This window comes from Equus quagga, chromosome 5, assembly GCF_021613505.1.
Source record: "Equus quagga isolate Etosha38 chromosome 5, UCLA_HA_Equagga_1.0, whole genome shotgun sequence".
NCBI lineage: Eukaryota > Metazoa > Chordata > Mammalia > Perissodactyla > Equidae > Equus > Equus quagga.
The window spans coordinates 59,196,275-59,209,697 of record NC_060271.1 but is presented as its reverse complement, the minus strand read 5'-3'; the positions used below and the strand labels follow the sequence as shown (position 1 = coordinate 59,209,697).

The following is a 13,423-nucleotide window of genomic DNA, read 5'->3' as shown; positions in this document are numbered from 1 at the left end:
TTCCTTCCATTTAGGTCCCTTTACTCTCACCATATACAAACTATAATTTTCTGAACTATTTCCTCTATGTTCATTATACATCATATTAGATAGTGTTGAACTTTTGCTTCAGCTGTAAAACATCATTAAAGATACTCATGAGGTTATGGATTCTTTATTATATCTACTTCTATATTTACCCATTCCATTGTTTTTTCATTTCTGAAGGTCAAAGCCTTCTTTCTATTTGGAGAGCTTTCATTAGCCATTCTTTAAGGATAAGTCTTCCAGCAATAAAGTCTCATTGTTTTCCATCTCCTTCAACCCTGGCGGAAATTTTCACCAGATGTGTGATTCATGGCTTGCAGTTATTTTTTTTTTCAGTATTTGAAAAATGTCATGGCACTTCTTTCTGGTTTCTATGATTTCAGATGAGAAATTGCTGTCATTTGATTGGTGTTCCTTTATAGTTAATGTATTATTTCTCTTTGGCTATTTTTAGGATTTTTTCTTTGTCTTAGTTTTCAGAAGTTTTGTGTCTTTTCAGAAGTGTCTTTGTGTAGATTTCCTTGGTTTTACCCTATTTGCAGTTTGCTTAGGTTCTTGAATTGTAGTTTTCATCAAATTTGGAGAGTTTTTAGCCATTACTTCTTTAAATACTTTATCGGTCCCACACTCTTTCTCCTCTCCTTTATGGGATTCTGATGGTATGAATGTTACATCCTTCTTATTGTCCCAGAGATCTCTGAGGCTCTGTTGGTATTGGCATCAGTTGATTGCTTTTCTCATTCAAATGTAGTTTTCCTGGTTCCTTGGTATGATGAATGATTCTTTTATTGTATCCTGGATAATCTGGTTATTATGTTAGGAGACTCACTATTCCCGTTTAAAGCTTCTCATTTAGCAGGCAGTCACCTTGTTCAGGTTTAGTATGTTCATTCCAGCATAACTTTGTGGGCTTTAGTTCCAATGACACTTTAATTTTCTAAGCCGTGCAGTCATATTCTGGTCTGCTTTGTTCTCCTCATGCTGCTGGGACTCCCACTCAGTTCCTGTTTGGTGCTGTCTGTGGGGGTGGAAGTCATGTCCCTGGGCTGCCTACTGTTTCTGGGTGACCCTCTGGGGTGCAGAAGCAGAAGCTGCACCCTTTGTCACTGAGTAGAGGGCAGGAAGACACAGGGCTTGGTGTTTACTGTTGTTGTAGGATTGGACTTCCCATCAGTGCTCCAGTTGTGGATCTGGGAGAGTCAGGGACTTTGCTCATGCTGACGGACCACACCACCCACTGGTGAGCTGGTTGTAGCATGGTGCTAGAATAGCTGCACTGATGCCACTGCTGCCAGTGAGTCAGACCACCTGCCAGTGCCCAAGTTTGGAAATGCACAGGGCTTTGTTTACTGTGCTGAAGTTGCATAGAACCACCTGCCAGTACCCCAGGTGTGGAGTGGGGGCCGAGACAGCCTGAGATATTGCTACTGCTTTTACTATCAGCAGATCAGACCACTGGCACATGCCCCAGTGTTGCAGCATGGGGGCTGGACGCCTGAGTGCTTTACTGCTGCCATTGTTTCTGGTGGATCAGATTTCCCACCAGAGTTGGGTTGTGGAACAGGATCTAGGCAGCTGGGGTTTTGCTGTTTCTGCTGGCAGATTGGTTTGTAGAGCAAGGACTGGGACCACCATGACATCAATACCGCCACTGCCTCCAGCAAACAGGGCCTGAGTTGTGGAGTAGAGGTTGGGGATTTCCACTAGGTCTCTGTTGGACTTAACCTTTCCCAGTCCTTTTGTCAGAGCAAGTGAGTTTTTGGCTTGTTTTGTTTGTTTTGGTCCATGCCTGTTAATGGTTTCCAGTTGCAGGCCTCTTTGGTACCCAAACTGGAAGCATATGAGAGATCAAAAGAAGACCAAGGAACTCACTACAATGCCTTTCTTCAAGTCTTGAGGTCCCTAGCCAGTCCACCTTCTTCTTTCTAGCTCTTAGAATCCTTTTATGATTGTCTGTTAAATAATCTTGAGGGTATTTCATTGTATTTAGAGGGCAGAAGCAGGGAAGAGTGAGTCTATGCCATCTTGCTCCAGACCCTTCTTCAATTTTTGAGAGATGTTTTCTTTGGGAATAGAATTCTAGATTGACAGGTTTTTTTCTTTCTGTATTTAAAAGCTATTATTTTATTGTCTTCTAGCTTTCATGGTTTCTGTGGAAAAGTCTGCTATATTTTGTACCTTTGTCCATCTGTATGTGCTGTGTCTTTGTTCTCTGACTGACTTCAAAGTTTTTCTGTCCTTTGGTTTCAATAGTTTGAATATTATTTGCTTAGGTGTAGAGTTATTGTTGATGTTTATTTTATTTGTACATATATTGTTATTTTGTTCACATGTATTTCTAAGCTAAACTCATTATTTGAGATAATTATAATTCCCATGCAGTTGTAAGAAAAAGTTCAGAGAGATCCTGTATAATAATATACATAAATGCCAAGAAACACAATTGTTAGCTTGTATGGTAGTTGCGTGTTTAGGTTTTTTTTTTTTTTTTTTTTAAAGATTTTATTTTTTCCTTTTTCTCCCCAAAGCCCCCCGGTACATAGTTGTGTATTCTTCGTTGTGGGTTCCTCTAGTTGTGGCATGTGGGACGCTGCCTCAGCGTGGTCTGACGAGCAGTGCCATGTCCGCGCCCAGGATTCGAACCGACGAAACACTGGGCCGCCTGCAGCGGAGCGCGTGAACTTAACCACTCGGCCACGGGGCCAGCCCCCTGCATGTTTAGTTTTTAAGGAAACAGCCAAACTGTTTCTAGAGACTACTGTTTTATATTCCCACCAGCAATGTATTAGTGATCCAGTTTCTCTGCCTCCTTGTTAGTATTTGGTATAGTCACTCTTTTTTATTTTAGCCATTCTGATCAGCGTGCAGTAATATCCCATTGTGATTTTAATTTTTATTTAGGTAATAACTGATGATGATGAGCATCTTTTTATGGGCTCATTTTCTGTTTGTTTATCTTCTTCAGCCAAATATCTCTTCATATCTTTTGTCCATGTTCTAATTGAATTTTTCATTTTTTTACTGTTGAGTTTTGAATGTTCTTCTTATATTCTAGATACTAGTCCTTTGTCAGACATGTCATTTGTGAATACTTTCTGCCATTCCAGAGCTTGTCATTTCATCCTCTTAACACTCTTTTACAGAGCAAAAGTTTTCAATTTTGATTAAGTTAAATTTATCAATCTTTTCCTTTTATGACCTAGGTCCTAAAGATTTTTCTCTTATATTTTTTTCTAAAGGTTTTATATTTTTGTGTTTTATACTTAAGTTCATGATATTTTTTGAGATAATTTTTGTGTAAAATGTGACTGTTAGGCCAAGGTTCGAGGTTCTTTTTTGCCTGTGGACATCAATTCCTCTGGCTCCATTTGTTGAAAAGGCTGTCTCTCTAACATTGAATTGGTTTTTCATCTCTGTCAAAAATCAGTTGGGTATATTTCTGTGGGTCTATTTCTGGATTATCTATTCTCTTCCATTGATCTATGTATTTATCCCTCCACTAATACCACATAGGCTTGATTACTGTAGCCATGTAATAAGTCTTGAATATGAGTAGACTGACTCCACTTTATTCTTCTTTTCCGTAATGATCTTAGCTTTTCTAGTTCCATTGCATTTCCATATAAATTTTAGAATAATCATGTATATATCTGTAAATCTTGGGGTTTTTTTTGAAATATGAATTGCATTAAACCTGGATATCAGTTTGGGGAAAGTTGATGTCTTAACTATGTTGAATCTTCCAATTCACGAACATAGTTTATTTCTCCATTTATTTAGATCTTCTTTGATTTCTTTCATCAGTATTGTATAGTTTTCAGATATAAGTCCTGCATATGTTTTGCTACATTTACACTTAAATATTTCATTTTGGGGGGTAATTGTAAATGAGTATTGTATCTTTTTTTAAACTTCATTTTTTTCTTTAAAGTATGATTTTTTTTTTTTTTTAGTGAGGAAGGTGGGCCCTGAGCTAACATCTGTTGCCAATCTTCCTCTTTTTTTTTCTCCCCAAGCCCAAGTACATAGTTGCATATCCTGGTTGTATGTCATTCTAGTTCTTCTATCTGGGATGCCACCACAGCATAGCTTGATGAGCGGTGCATAGGTCTACGCCCAGGATCTGAACTGGTGCACCCCAGACCACCGAAGCAGAGTGTATGAACTTAACCAGTCAGCCACGGGGCTGGCCCCAAGTATTGTATTTTCAATTTTGATATCCGTGTGTTCATTGCCAGTATATACAATTAACTTTTGTATATTTGTCTTGCATTCTGCACCCTTTTGGAATTCACATATTACTTCAAGAAGGTTCTTTTTGTAGATTACTTATGATTTTGTATGTTTTTGTAGCTGCTCTTCTTCAAGTTGCAGAAGTTTCCCTCTGTTTCTATTTTTCTTGAGTTTCTGTTATTACTGGGTGTTGAATTTTGTCAAATGCACTTTGTGTATTGATTGATATGCTCATGTGTTTTTTTCTTTAGCCTGTTGATATGGTGAATTCCATGGGTTTTTTTTAATATGAACCACCCTTGCATCCCTGGAATAAACCTCACTTGGCCATTGTATATAATTCACCGTATATGTTGCTTAATTTTATTTGTTGATATTTTGTTAAAGATTTTTGTGTCCATGTTAGTGACAGATATTGGTCTATAGGTTTCTTTTTTTTGTACTGTCATTTTCTGGTTTTGGTATCAGAGTATTACTAGATTCATAACATGAAGTGGACGGTGTCCCTCTTCTTTTGTTTTCTGGCAGAGATTGTGTAGAATTGTGGAAATTTTTAAATGGTTGGTAGAATTCTCCAATGAAACCATCTAGACTGAAGATTTCTTTGTTGGGAGTTTTAAAATTATGATTTCTACGTAAATAATAGTTATAGGGCTATTAAAGTTTTCTGTTTCATATTAGGTGAATTGTGGTAGTTTGTGTGTAAGTTGTCAAATTTATGTGTGTAGGATTGTCTGTGGAATTCCCTTATTATTCTTTTGATATCTACAGCATCTGCAGTGATATTCCCTATTTCATCCCTCATATTAACAATTTGTGTCTTCTCTCATTTTTCTCTTTGTCAGTCTTGCTAGAAATTTGGCAATTTTATTGATCTTTTAAAAGAAGCCATTCTTTATTTCATTGATTTTTCTTGATTCTTTTACTGTTTTCAATTTCATTGGTTTATTCTCTTTTTGTTATTATTTCCTTCCTTTTGCTTGCTTTGGATTTACTTTGCTCTTCTCTTACTATATTCTTGAGGTGAGAATGTTAATTATTTATTTGACTTTTCCTCTTTTCTAATGTATGCATTTAGTGCTATAAATTTTCCTTTTAGCACTGCTTTACCTGTGTCCCACAAATTTCTATATATTTTCATGGATTCCTTTGGGAGTTGCTCAGTTTGTTGAATCTATACATTTAGATCTCTTGCCAAATTTGGGAAGAGTGAGGTGTTGTGTCTTCAAGTACTTTTCCAGTCCCATGCTCTGTCTTCTCTCTTTCAGGAACTGATAACAGAAACATTAAATCTTTTGTTACAGTCCCACAAATATCTAAAGGCTCTGTGTTTTTTTCTTCAGTTGTCTTCTCTATATTCTCAAATTAGGTAATTTCTATTGTTCTATCTTCCAGCTCACGGATTTTTTTCTTCTCTCCCCTCCATTCTGCTGTTGAGCCCTACTGTGTTTTAAAATTTTAGTTATTGTGTTTTTAAGTTTTAAGATTCCATTTGGTTCTCCTTAGTATCTTTTATTTCTTTGCTCAGACTTTCTAGTTCTTTGCTGATGCTTTCTAGTTTTTGTTTGTTTCAAACTCGTTGGTGATTGCTATTTGAAACATTTTTATCATGGCTGCTCTAAAGCCTTTGTCAAATAGTTCTAACATCTCTGTCATCTCAATGTTGGTATCTATTGTCTCTTTCATTCAGGTTGAGATCTTCCTGGTTCTTGGTACGATAGATGACTTTCAATTTAATACCAGACATTTTCGTTTTGTCTTATCATGCTCTGGATATTATTCAAACCTTCTATTTAGTTGGCTCTGTCTGACACTGCTCTGTCAGGGGATAAGAGGACCCTGCTGCAGTACCATCAGGTGGAGGCTAAAGTCCATGTTCCCCACTCAGACTCTGAAGGGGGAAGAGCACCTTGTTACTGCTGGGTGGGAGTGACACCATCGGGCATGGAGGACTTATTACAATTGGTGGGGATGAAAGTTTTGGCTTACTACTTGGCCTTCTCTGACACCCCCCTGGCAGAAGTGTTAGGGCATTTTATTTCACTTATCCTACCTGGTATTCTCTGACTTTCTTGGGTGCATAGGTTTGTGTCTGTCATTGTTTTTGGAAAATTCTCAGCCACTATTTTTTCAAGTATTTCTTCTACCCTGTTTCTCTCTTCTCCTGTGTTTCCAAGTATGCAGCTGTCAGACCATCTGATATTGTTCCACAGCTCTTTGGTGCTCTTTTCTGTTTTGATTTACTCTTATTTCCTCTTTGTATTCATCTGTGTTACTATGGGGTTTTTTTTTGTTTTTTTTTTTTTAGCATTTCCATTTGATTATTTCCTAAGGTTTCCATCTCTGCTGAAATTACCCACCTGGTCTTGAAAGTTGCTGACCTTTGCCATTAGAGGTTTTAATGTCTTAATCATAGTTCTTTTTAAATTTCTGTTAGATCGTGTCAACATCTGTCTCATATCTGAGTTTGTTTCTGATGAGTACTTTTGTCTCTTGGTAGTACATTGTTTATTTTTTCTTTTTAATATTTTGTTGTTGTTAAAGCTGGACATCATGTGAGGTAGATAGAGATTGAGATAAATATTTTTTAGGCCTGGAAATGAGCATGCCTTTCTTTTTAAAATATGTGGGAGCGATAACATTAGTCTGATTAGGAGTTGGGCTGGGTTTGAGGTTGGTTTGTTATTGTTACCTTCAGTGCACATACCCTTGAAGTCTTGTAGATGTTTTGTGTTAAGGTGGTGGATGATGTGCTAGATGGTTATTTTTCAATGTCTGCTCCACCCTCAGCTTTTGGTTTTCCCTTTACGCTGGGCCTCAGAGACAGTCTGTCTCTTGCAAGTTACTTGCTAGTCAGTGTTTGCAGGAGAGTGATGGGTGGGTGGGGTTTTTTCAGTTATTTTATTGAGATCACAATGGCCTGTAACATTGTGTAATTTCAGGTGTATATTATTATTTATCAGTTTCTGTATAGACTGCATTCTGCTCACCACCAGTAGTCTAATTTTTATCCATCACCATATATATGTGCCCCTTTACCCCTTTTACCCACCTCACTACCCCCTTCCTCTCTGGTAACCACTAATCTTTTCTCTTTATCCATGTGTTTGTTTATCTTCCACATATGAATGAAATCATGTAGTATTTGTCTTTCTCTGTCTAATTTCGCTTAACATCATACCCTCAAGGTCCATCCATGTTGTTGCAAATAAGGTGATTTTGTCTTTTTTATGGCTGAGTAGTATTCCATTGTATATATATATATATATATATATATATATATACACCACATCTTCTTTATATGTTCATCAGTTGATGGGCACTTGGGTTGCTTCCATCTCTTGGCTATTGTAGATAATGCTGCAATGAACATAGGGGTGCATAAATCTCTTTGAATTATTGATTTCAAGATCTTTGGATAAATACCAGTAGTGGGATAGCTGGATCGTATGGTATTTTTATTTTTAATTTTTTGAGAAATCTCTGTCCTGTTTTCCATAGTGTCTGCACCAGTTTGCGTTCCCACCAGCAGTGTCTGAGGGTTTCCTTTTCTCTGCATCCTCTCCAACATTTGTTGTTTTTTGTCTTGGTAATTATAGCCATTCTGGCAGATGTGAGGTGATTTCTGAATAAGCCTTGGTCTTAGTCAGGCACGGTGTCCCAGAGTCTCAGGGACGTGGCCTTCTCAGTAGTTCTGAGCCCAGCACCTTTCCCTGCTCCTTCTGCAGGTGTGACGGGTTTGTTTCTCTCCTCTTCCCTTCCTCCAGCTGTCCTGGTTTTCACCCATGCCCTAAGGGTGGCCATGTTTGCTGCCCTTCCCTCCGCTTCCCAGCACACATAGATTAAGGCTTTGTTCTGTAGGGGAGATAGAGGAGAAGGCTCCCTGGGAGATTCCTGTGTCGGTGGCCCTCTCTCCCACTTCTGCACATGAAAGATATTTTCTTAGGACTCTCCCAGTCTTTTCTGTGAGTACCCTGTGGGGTTTGTGGTGAACAGCCTTCAAGAGAGTGCAGATCCCCCTACATTTGTGGCCTCCGGACTGTACCCTCTCACCAGTATACACCTGGCCAGACTCTACCAATTTACCAATCGCCCCAGCCCAGCTCTTCTTCCTTGTGTCTGGCTGCCTCTTGTCCCAGAAAGCCAGTGCTTGCATCTTGCCCGGCTCTGCAGATGCCCATCTCGCCCCAGGTGTGGGCCAGTTAGTTGTCCTGGGACCTGAGCCTTCTGATTGGCCTAACAAAAGTTACGTGCTTGCTGTTTGTCAGCTTTCGTTCATTATGAGTTTTGGAGTGACTCTTGCCAGTGCTCTACATACCTGGGCAGAAACTGCAAGAGTTTTAAAAATGTACTGTTTCTTTGCTGTACTCCCAGGTTGCTAGTGATACCACACTCATGTTTGCTGCATGTTGGGTGTCGTGATTAAATCCTGGTTGGAAACAAACATGATCCCTGCCAGGTGTATTCAGGTCGCATGTTTAGGCGGTGTTGACAGCTGAATGAACAGTAACTGAGTTAGTGCCTCACACAGAAGCACACAAAGGTAAAATTGCATTAAGAACTCTGTCCTGAGGACAGGAAACCCAGAGTCTTGGCAACTAGCAGTCCTGGAACTGTCTGAATAGAGACTTTTATGGCACACCCAGGGGTCTGGCTTCTTGGAACTACTGGGCTCAAATTATTATCTCAACATAATTTTAATCTATCTTTTATATCACAAGTACTTTTCTTTCTTGTTTGGAAGCAGAAAATAAATAACATTCATTTGAGACCTTTTTTGAGATTCGAGTATGTGCTTGTCATCTCTCTCTCTTTTCTGTAGATTGGAAGTTCCACGAACACCCTGAATGCCCTGCAAATTGCTTTTGCTGATAAAGAAACACAAGCAATCTACCTTTTGACAGATGGGAGGCCTGATCAGGTACTTAGCAAAGTTGTGAACAGAGACTAACCGATTCCCTGAAAGTGAATGCTGAGAATGGGTTTGGGGGATCTTTTCAACTGTCACCAGAAAACTGCTGAGAGATATTTCCTTGGTTCAGGAACAGAGAACTGAGGTGAGAAAATCCACTGAGGAATTCCTTTGTCTATTAAAACACTGAGGAGAATTTATGTGGGTGTGAGTATTGTCTGGTTAATGTGACACACACTCCCAGACCTGGAGACCAACCTCATGAAAGGAGACGTCCGTCTTCCACTGAAGACTGGTTTATGTTTTATTGCAAACTAAGAGTGAGGAGATCCTTTTTGATTTTTTTCCTTTGAGGACTCTAAATCTAAACATGTCACTGTACACTGTCCTTGGTTTTACCTCTAATTTTAACTTACTAATCATTTAAACAAAAGCATGCCTTTCCAGTGAAACGTTCTTTGTTTTGTTTAGCCTGACTGGAAACTATTTGAAAAGTTTTAGCGGAGTCTGTTCGTCTTCTTTTGAGCTTTGTGAATGAAAGACTAATGCTCTGGGCCTTAAATAAACATACGGATTTGCAGGCCAGTACAGTGTAAATTAACTAAAGTGAGTTAGGACCAACGTATTGTGAGGTGTTTGCCTGTGAAGACTGCTAGGCAAATATTGTAAAATATCCTATGTCGAATGGTCCAGGGCTTAAACAGTAAAGCAACTGGATTTTACTACAGTGTTAGATTTGTGGCAGAGAAGTTTATGTAAAGTAAAATTTTATTTTGAATGATTTTCCTATCAACTCCACTGTACTTTCTATTCAGAAGCGGTTTTACTGTGCCTGGCTTGTGTTCCCTGTGTGGTGCCCAGTTTGAGGCTACAAAGCTGACTAATATCTCATCCCTGCCTAGGGAAGTCTCCAGGCTGGGTGAGGTGCTCGACAGACGCCTTTAACTCTGATACGTTTTGGGGAGTGGGGTTGCCAGTGCTGGGAGACATCTGGGAGCACAGAGTGATGAGTTCTGCTATACGAGATGCAGAGAACACCAGGCCAGGTTCCACTGAGGAGGGGACCTTTCAGCTGTGTCTAGAAAGAGGAGAAGGAATTTTCTCAACAGAGGAGATTGCTGGTATCCTGGGTAGAAGGAACAGAGGCATGAAAATATGTGGGCTGCTCAGAGCAATAATCTGAGGGCAATGATGGGAGAGTGTCAGGGCTGAGGCTCAAAAGTTAGGTTGGGGGAGATCATGAAGGTCCTTGACCACCACATGGAAAGGATGGGCTTTGCCGCGATGAGGGCTCAGAGGAGCAGGTGGTCCCGTCCACCTGTATTTTAGAAATATGCCTCTGTAGTGCCAGGGAAAGACTAGATCTCGATGAGAGCTGGTCAGGGCCCACCTCAGGTAGGAGCAGCAGAATTGGGAAGAAGGGGACTCTCTTCAGAGATGAGTTAAGACAAGTAGCAACAAAGGACTTGGTGGCCAATTTGGGAGGAGGGGAGGGTGGAGTGAGGAGAAGGTGGGAGCAAAGGAGAAAGGGGTCAAGGTGGCTGATTGCTGGCTTATAACAATTGTTATTAACTGATTTAAATTTAAATTTAAAACAGGAACAGGCTTGGGTGTGCTGGTGGAGGATGCTGAGTTTGGGCGCCTGTCGTTCATGGATGTCCAGAATCCCCTAGAAATAGGCTAGTGTCTGGAGAAGATGTGGGATGGAGATTCTGATTTGAAAGTCGTTTGGATAGGGATCTTTTTATTTTTAATAAATTCTTACTGATTTTATTGCAGTTTAGAAAATACAGATACGCACATAAGCATAAGAAAGAAGAAAACTTAAATCGTTCATAACTCAATTTTGCGTTCTGCTTTCTTTTCGTCTAATACACACAGTTTTTCCAAGTCATCAGAAATTCTGTAGAAACATCATTCTCAATAACTATATCATATTTTACTATATAGATTTAATAAAACTTCTACCATAAAAATTAATTTTGTTTATTTAATTTTTGAATAGTAGTACATTCACATGGTACAAATTACAAAGGTACAAAAGGACATATAGAGAAAATTCCCCTCCCACCTTTTGTTCACCACTTAAGAGGCAATGTGTGTTACCAGTTTCTTGTATCTTCTTTCAGAGATAGTTTGTCATGCAAGCAGATGTGTATTTACATATATATTTCCTTTTAGAATATATAAATGGTGGCATATTATACACACAATCCTGCACCTGTATTAATAAAACAATATACCTTGGAGATTGTTTAATATCATTTCATAAAGAGCTTCCTCACTTTTTTCATTGTTTCCTACTATCCCATCACATGGCTATTTAGCCATGTCCTGTGGAGACGGACATTTAGATTGTTTTCAATTTTCATGTTATACACAACGTTGCAAAAGTAACCATGCACGTGTATCATCTTGCACATGTATGAGCATATCTGAAGTGTAAATTCTAAGAAGTGGACTTGGTCAAAAGGTATATGTTTTGAAGGATACTGCCAAATAGCCTCCCAAAGAGGATGTACCAAGTAACACTCCTTCTGGCAGTGTATTGAGAAGGGTTCTTGATCTCCAATCCGTCATAGACTTCCGAGGGTCCAGAATCTCCCAAGAGTATATACAAAATGGCTTCATATATGTCTCTGGGGAGAAGATCAATAGCATTCACCAGATTCTCAGAGGGCCTGCGGTCCACTTAAAGATGAAGAACCAGGGATACGGGTGATAGTTGGAATCAGAAATATGCAAATTACCCCAAAAGTAATTTAAAAACTCTTACTTAGGCATGTCATATTTCTATCGGGCTTTTTCCTACATGCAGTCTATTTATTTTGCATTATCCCTCAGATTCTCTCAGAAAAGTAGATGAATATTTGCTATTCACACTCTATGTAGGGGACATTGAGACACTAAGAAATCTCTATTGGTTTTTGAGTTTTCACTGACTTTGTAGGACCTGCTGTGTAAGGCCAATGTTATTATTCCTAATACTCAGCAGAATTTATACTTGGAAGACCAGAGATGCTGTTCAGGATTCAATATCATAGACACCAACTTACTGCCTGTTGATTAAATGTCCAGGGCAGAATTATATAGCAAGGCAAGTTTTTAAAATTAATCAAGTTAAAAGAGTTCTAGTAATATTAGTCTTCATTAAGATGGAACCGATGGGTGTCCTTTGGTGGACACCTGTAAGTGTGCATGGACACTGCCGGGCCTGTGCCGGGAGCAGCCCAGCACATCTTTGGCTGCAGTCATTTTGGGACTTCTTTGAAGTTAGGGGCTCGCCCTGGCAGGAATCAAGAAAGTGGATTTGAGGAAGGCTTCTGCATCATTCTAAATAAAAATGAATGGATGAAGCCTATCATGGGGTATGCTATGGGTGGGGACGTGGGGAAGGCACCAGGTGAGCCACCTGCACACAAATCCTTCAGGCAGTTAGGAGAACACACCCCTGCCTCTCTTGCCACCCCAGGTTGACTTCTGTGGTGAAAGGGACATCTGGATGCACATCTGTTTAGACTCAGAGAAGAGGGAACTGGGCGTTCTCTCAGGTATGCTGCTTGGCCTCGTCTTAGGGATTGAAGGGCCCCTGTGGAGAACGTACTCAGGAGTCCTGGGCTGAGCAGGGCTTCCTCAGTGTTACACAGGAGCTACACAGGGAGTGGCCCACCACACTCCACAGCCCAGCGGAGCTACTAGAGTAAGTGGCTGGAAAGAGTCAGGCTTAGTCAGGCTGCGGTGGCGAAAGTTTTACTTCAGTGTTCTGAGTCTACTCTTCAAAATTGTGAGGACATAAGGCAATAAAGGAATCCCTGGAGGGTGGAGGGACAGGAGGACAGGAATGGCTATTTCCCATCGCAGGGCTGGAGCTCCTTCTGCAATCAAGGTGCACCTCCACCCTCTGCCAAGCTCTCCAACACCACATTGGGCTCTAGGACTTCAGTTTAGCAAACACTATCTGGGGTGGGTGCGGGTGAGAGGCTCACAACAGTACACGTAACAGACTATCTCATGCTTGCGCTCTCTTTGGCTCTATGGAATGATGGAAATAGCTTTAGAGATAGAGACCGGGGTTAGAAGATCATCCCCAGCATGCCCATCTGAATGACCTTGGGCAAGTGTCCTCTAATGTGAATTTCCTCATCTGTGGCTTAGTGCTAATGCTCCCTCCTCACAGGGTTGCTGTGAGTAGATGAGATGATGTTCCCATGAATGCATTCTACAGATGTTTACTGAGCACCTTTTACGTGC

The 13,423-nt window shown here is 40.1% G+C and overlaps 1 protein-coding gene across 7 annotated transcripts in view; it reads left to right on the top strand.

Moving 5' to 3' along the window:
- VWA3B (von Willebrand factor A domain containing 3B) overlaps positions 1–13,423 on the top strand; it is a 189,442-nt gene that overhangs the window by 88,168 nt on the left and 87,851 nt on the right. For all 7 annotated transcript variants that reach the window (XM_046660379.1, XM_046660380.1, XM_046660378.1 and 4 more), the window contains exon 13: positions 9,083–9,181. In XM_046660379.1, the coding sequence (XP_046516335.1) occupies positions 9,083–9,181 (99 nt within the window). The remainder of the gene's footprint in view (positions 1–9,082; positions 9,182–13,423) is intronic.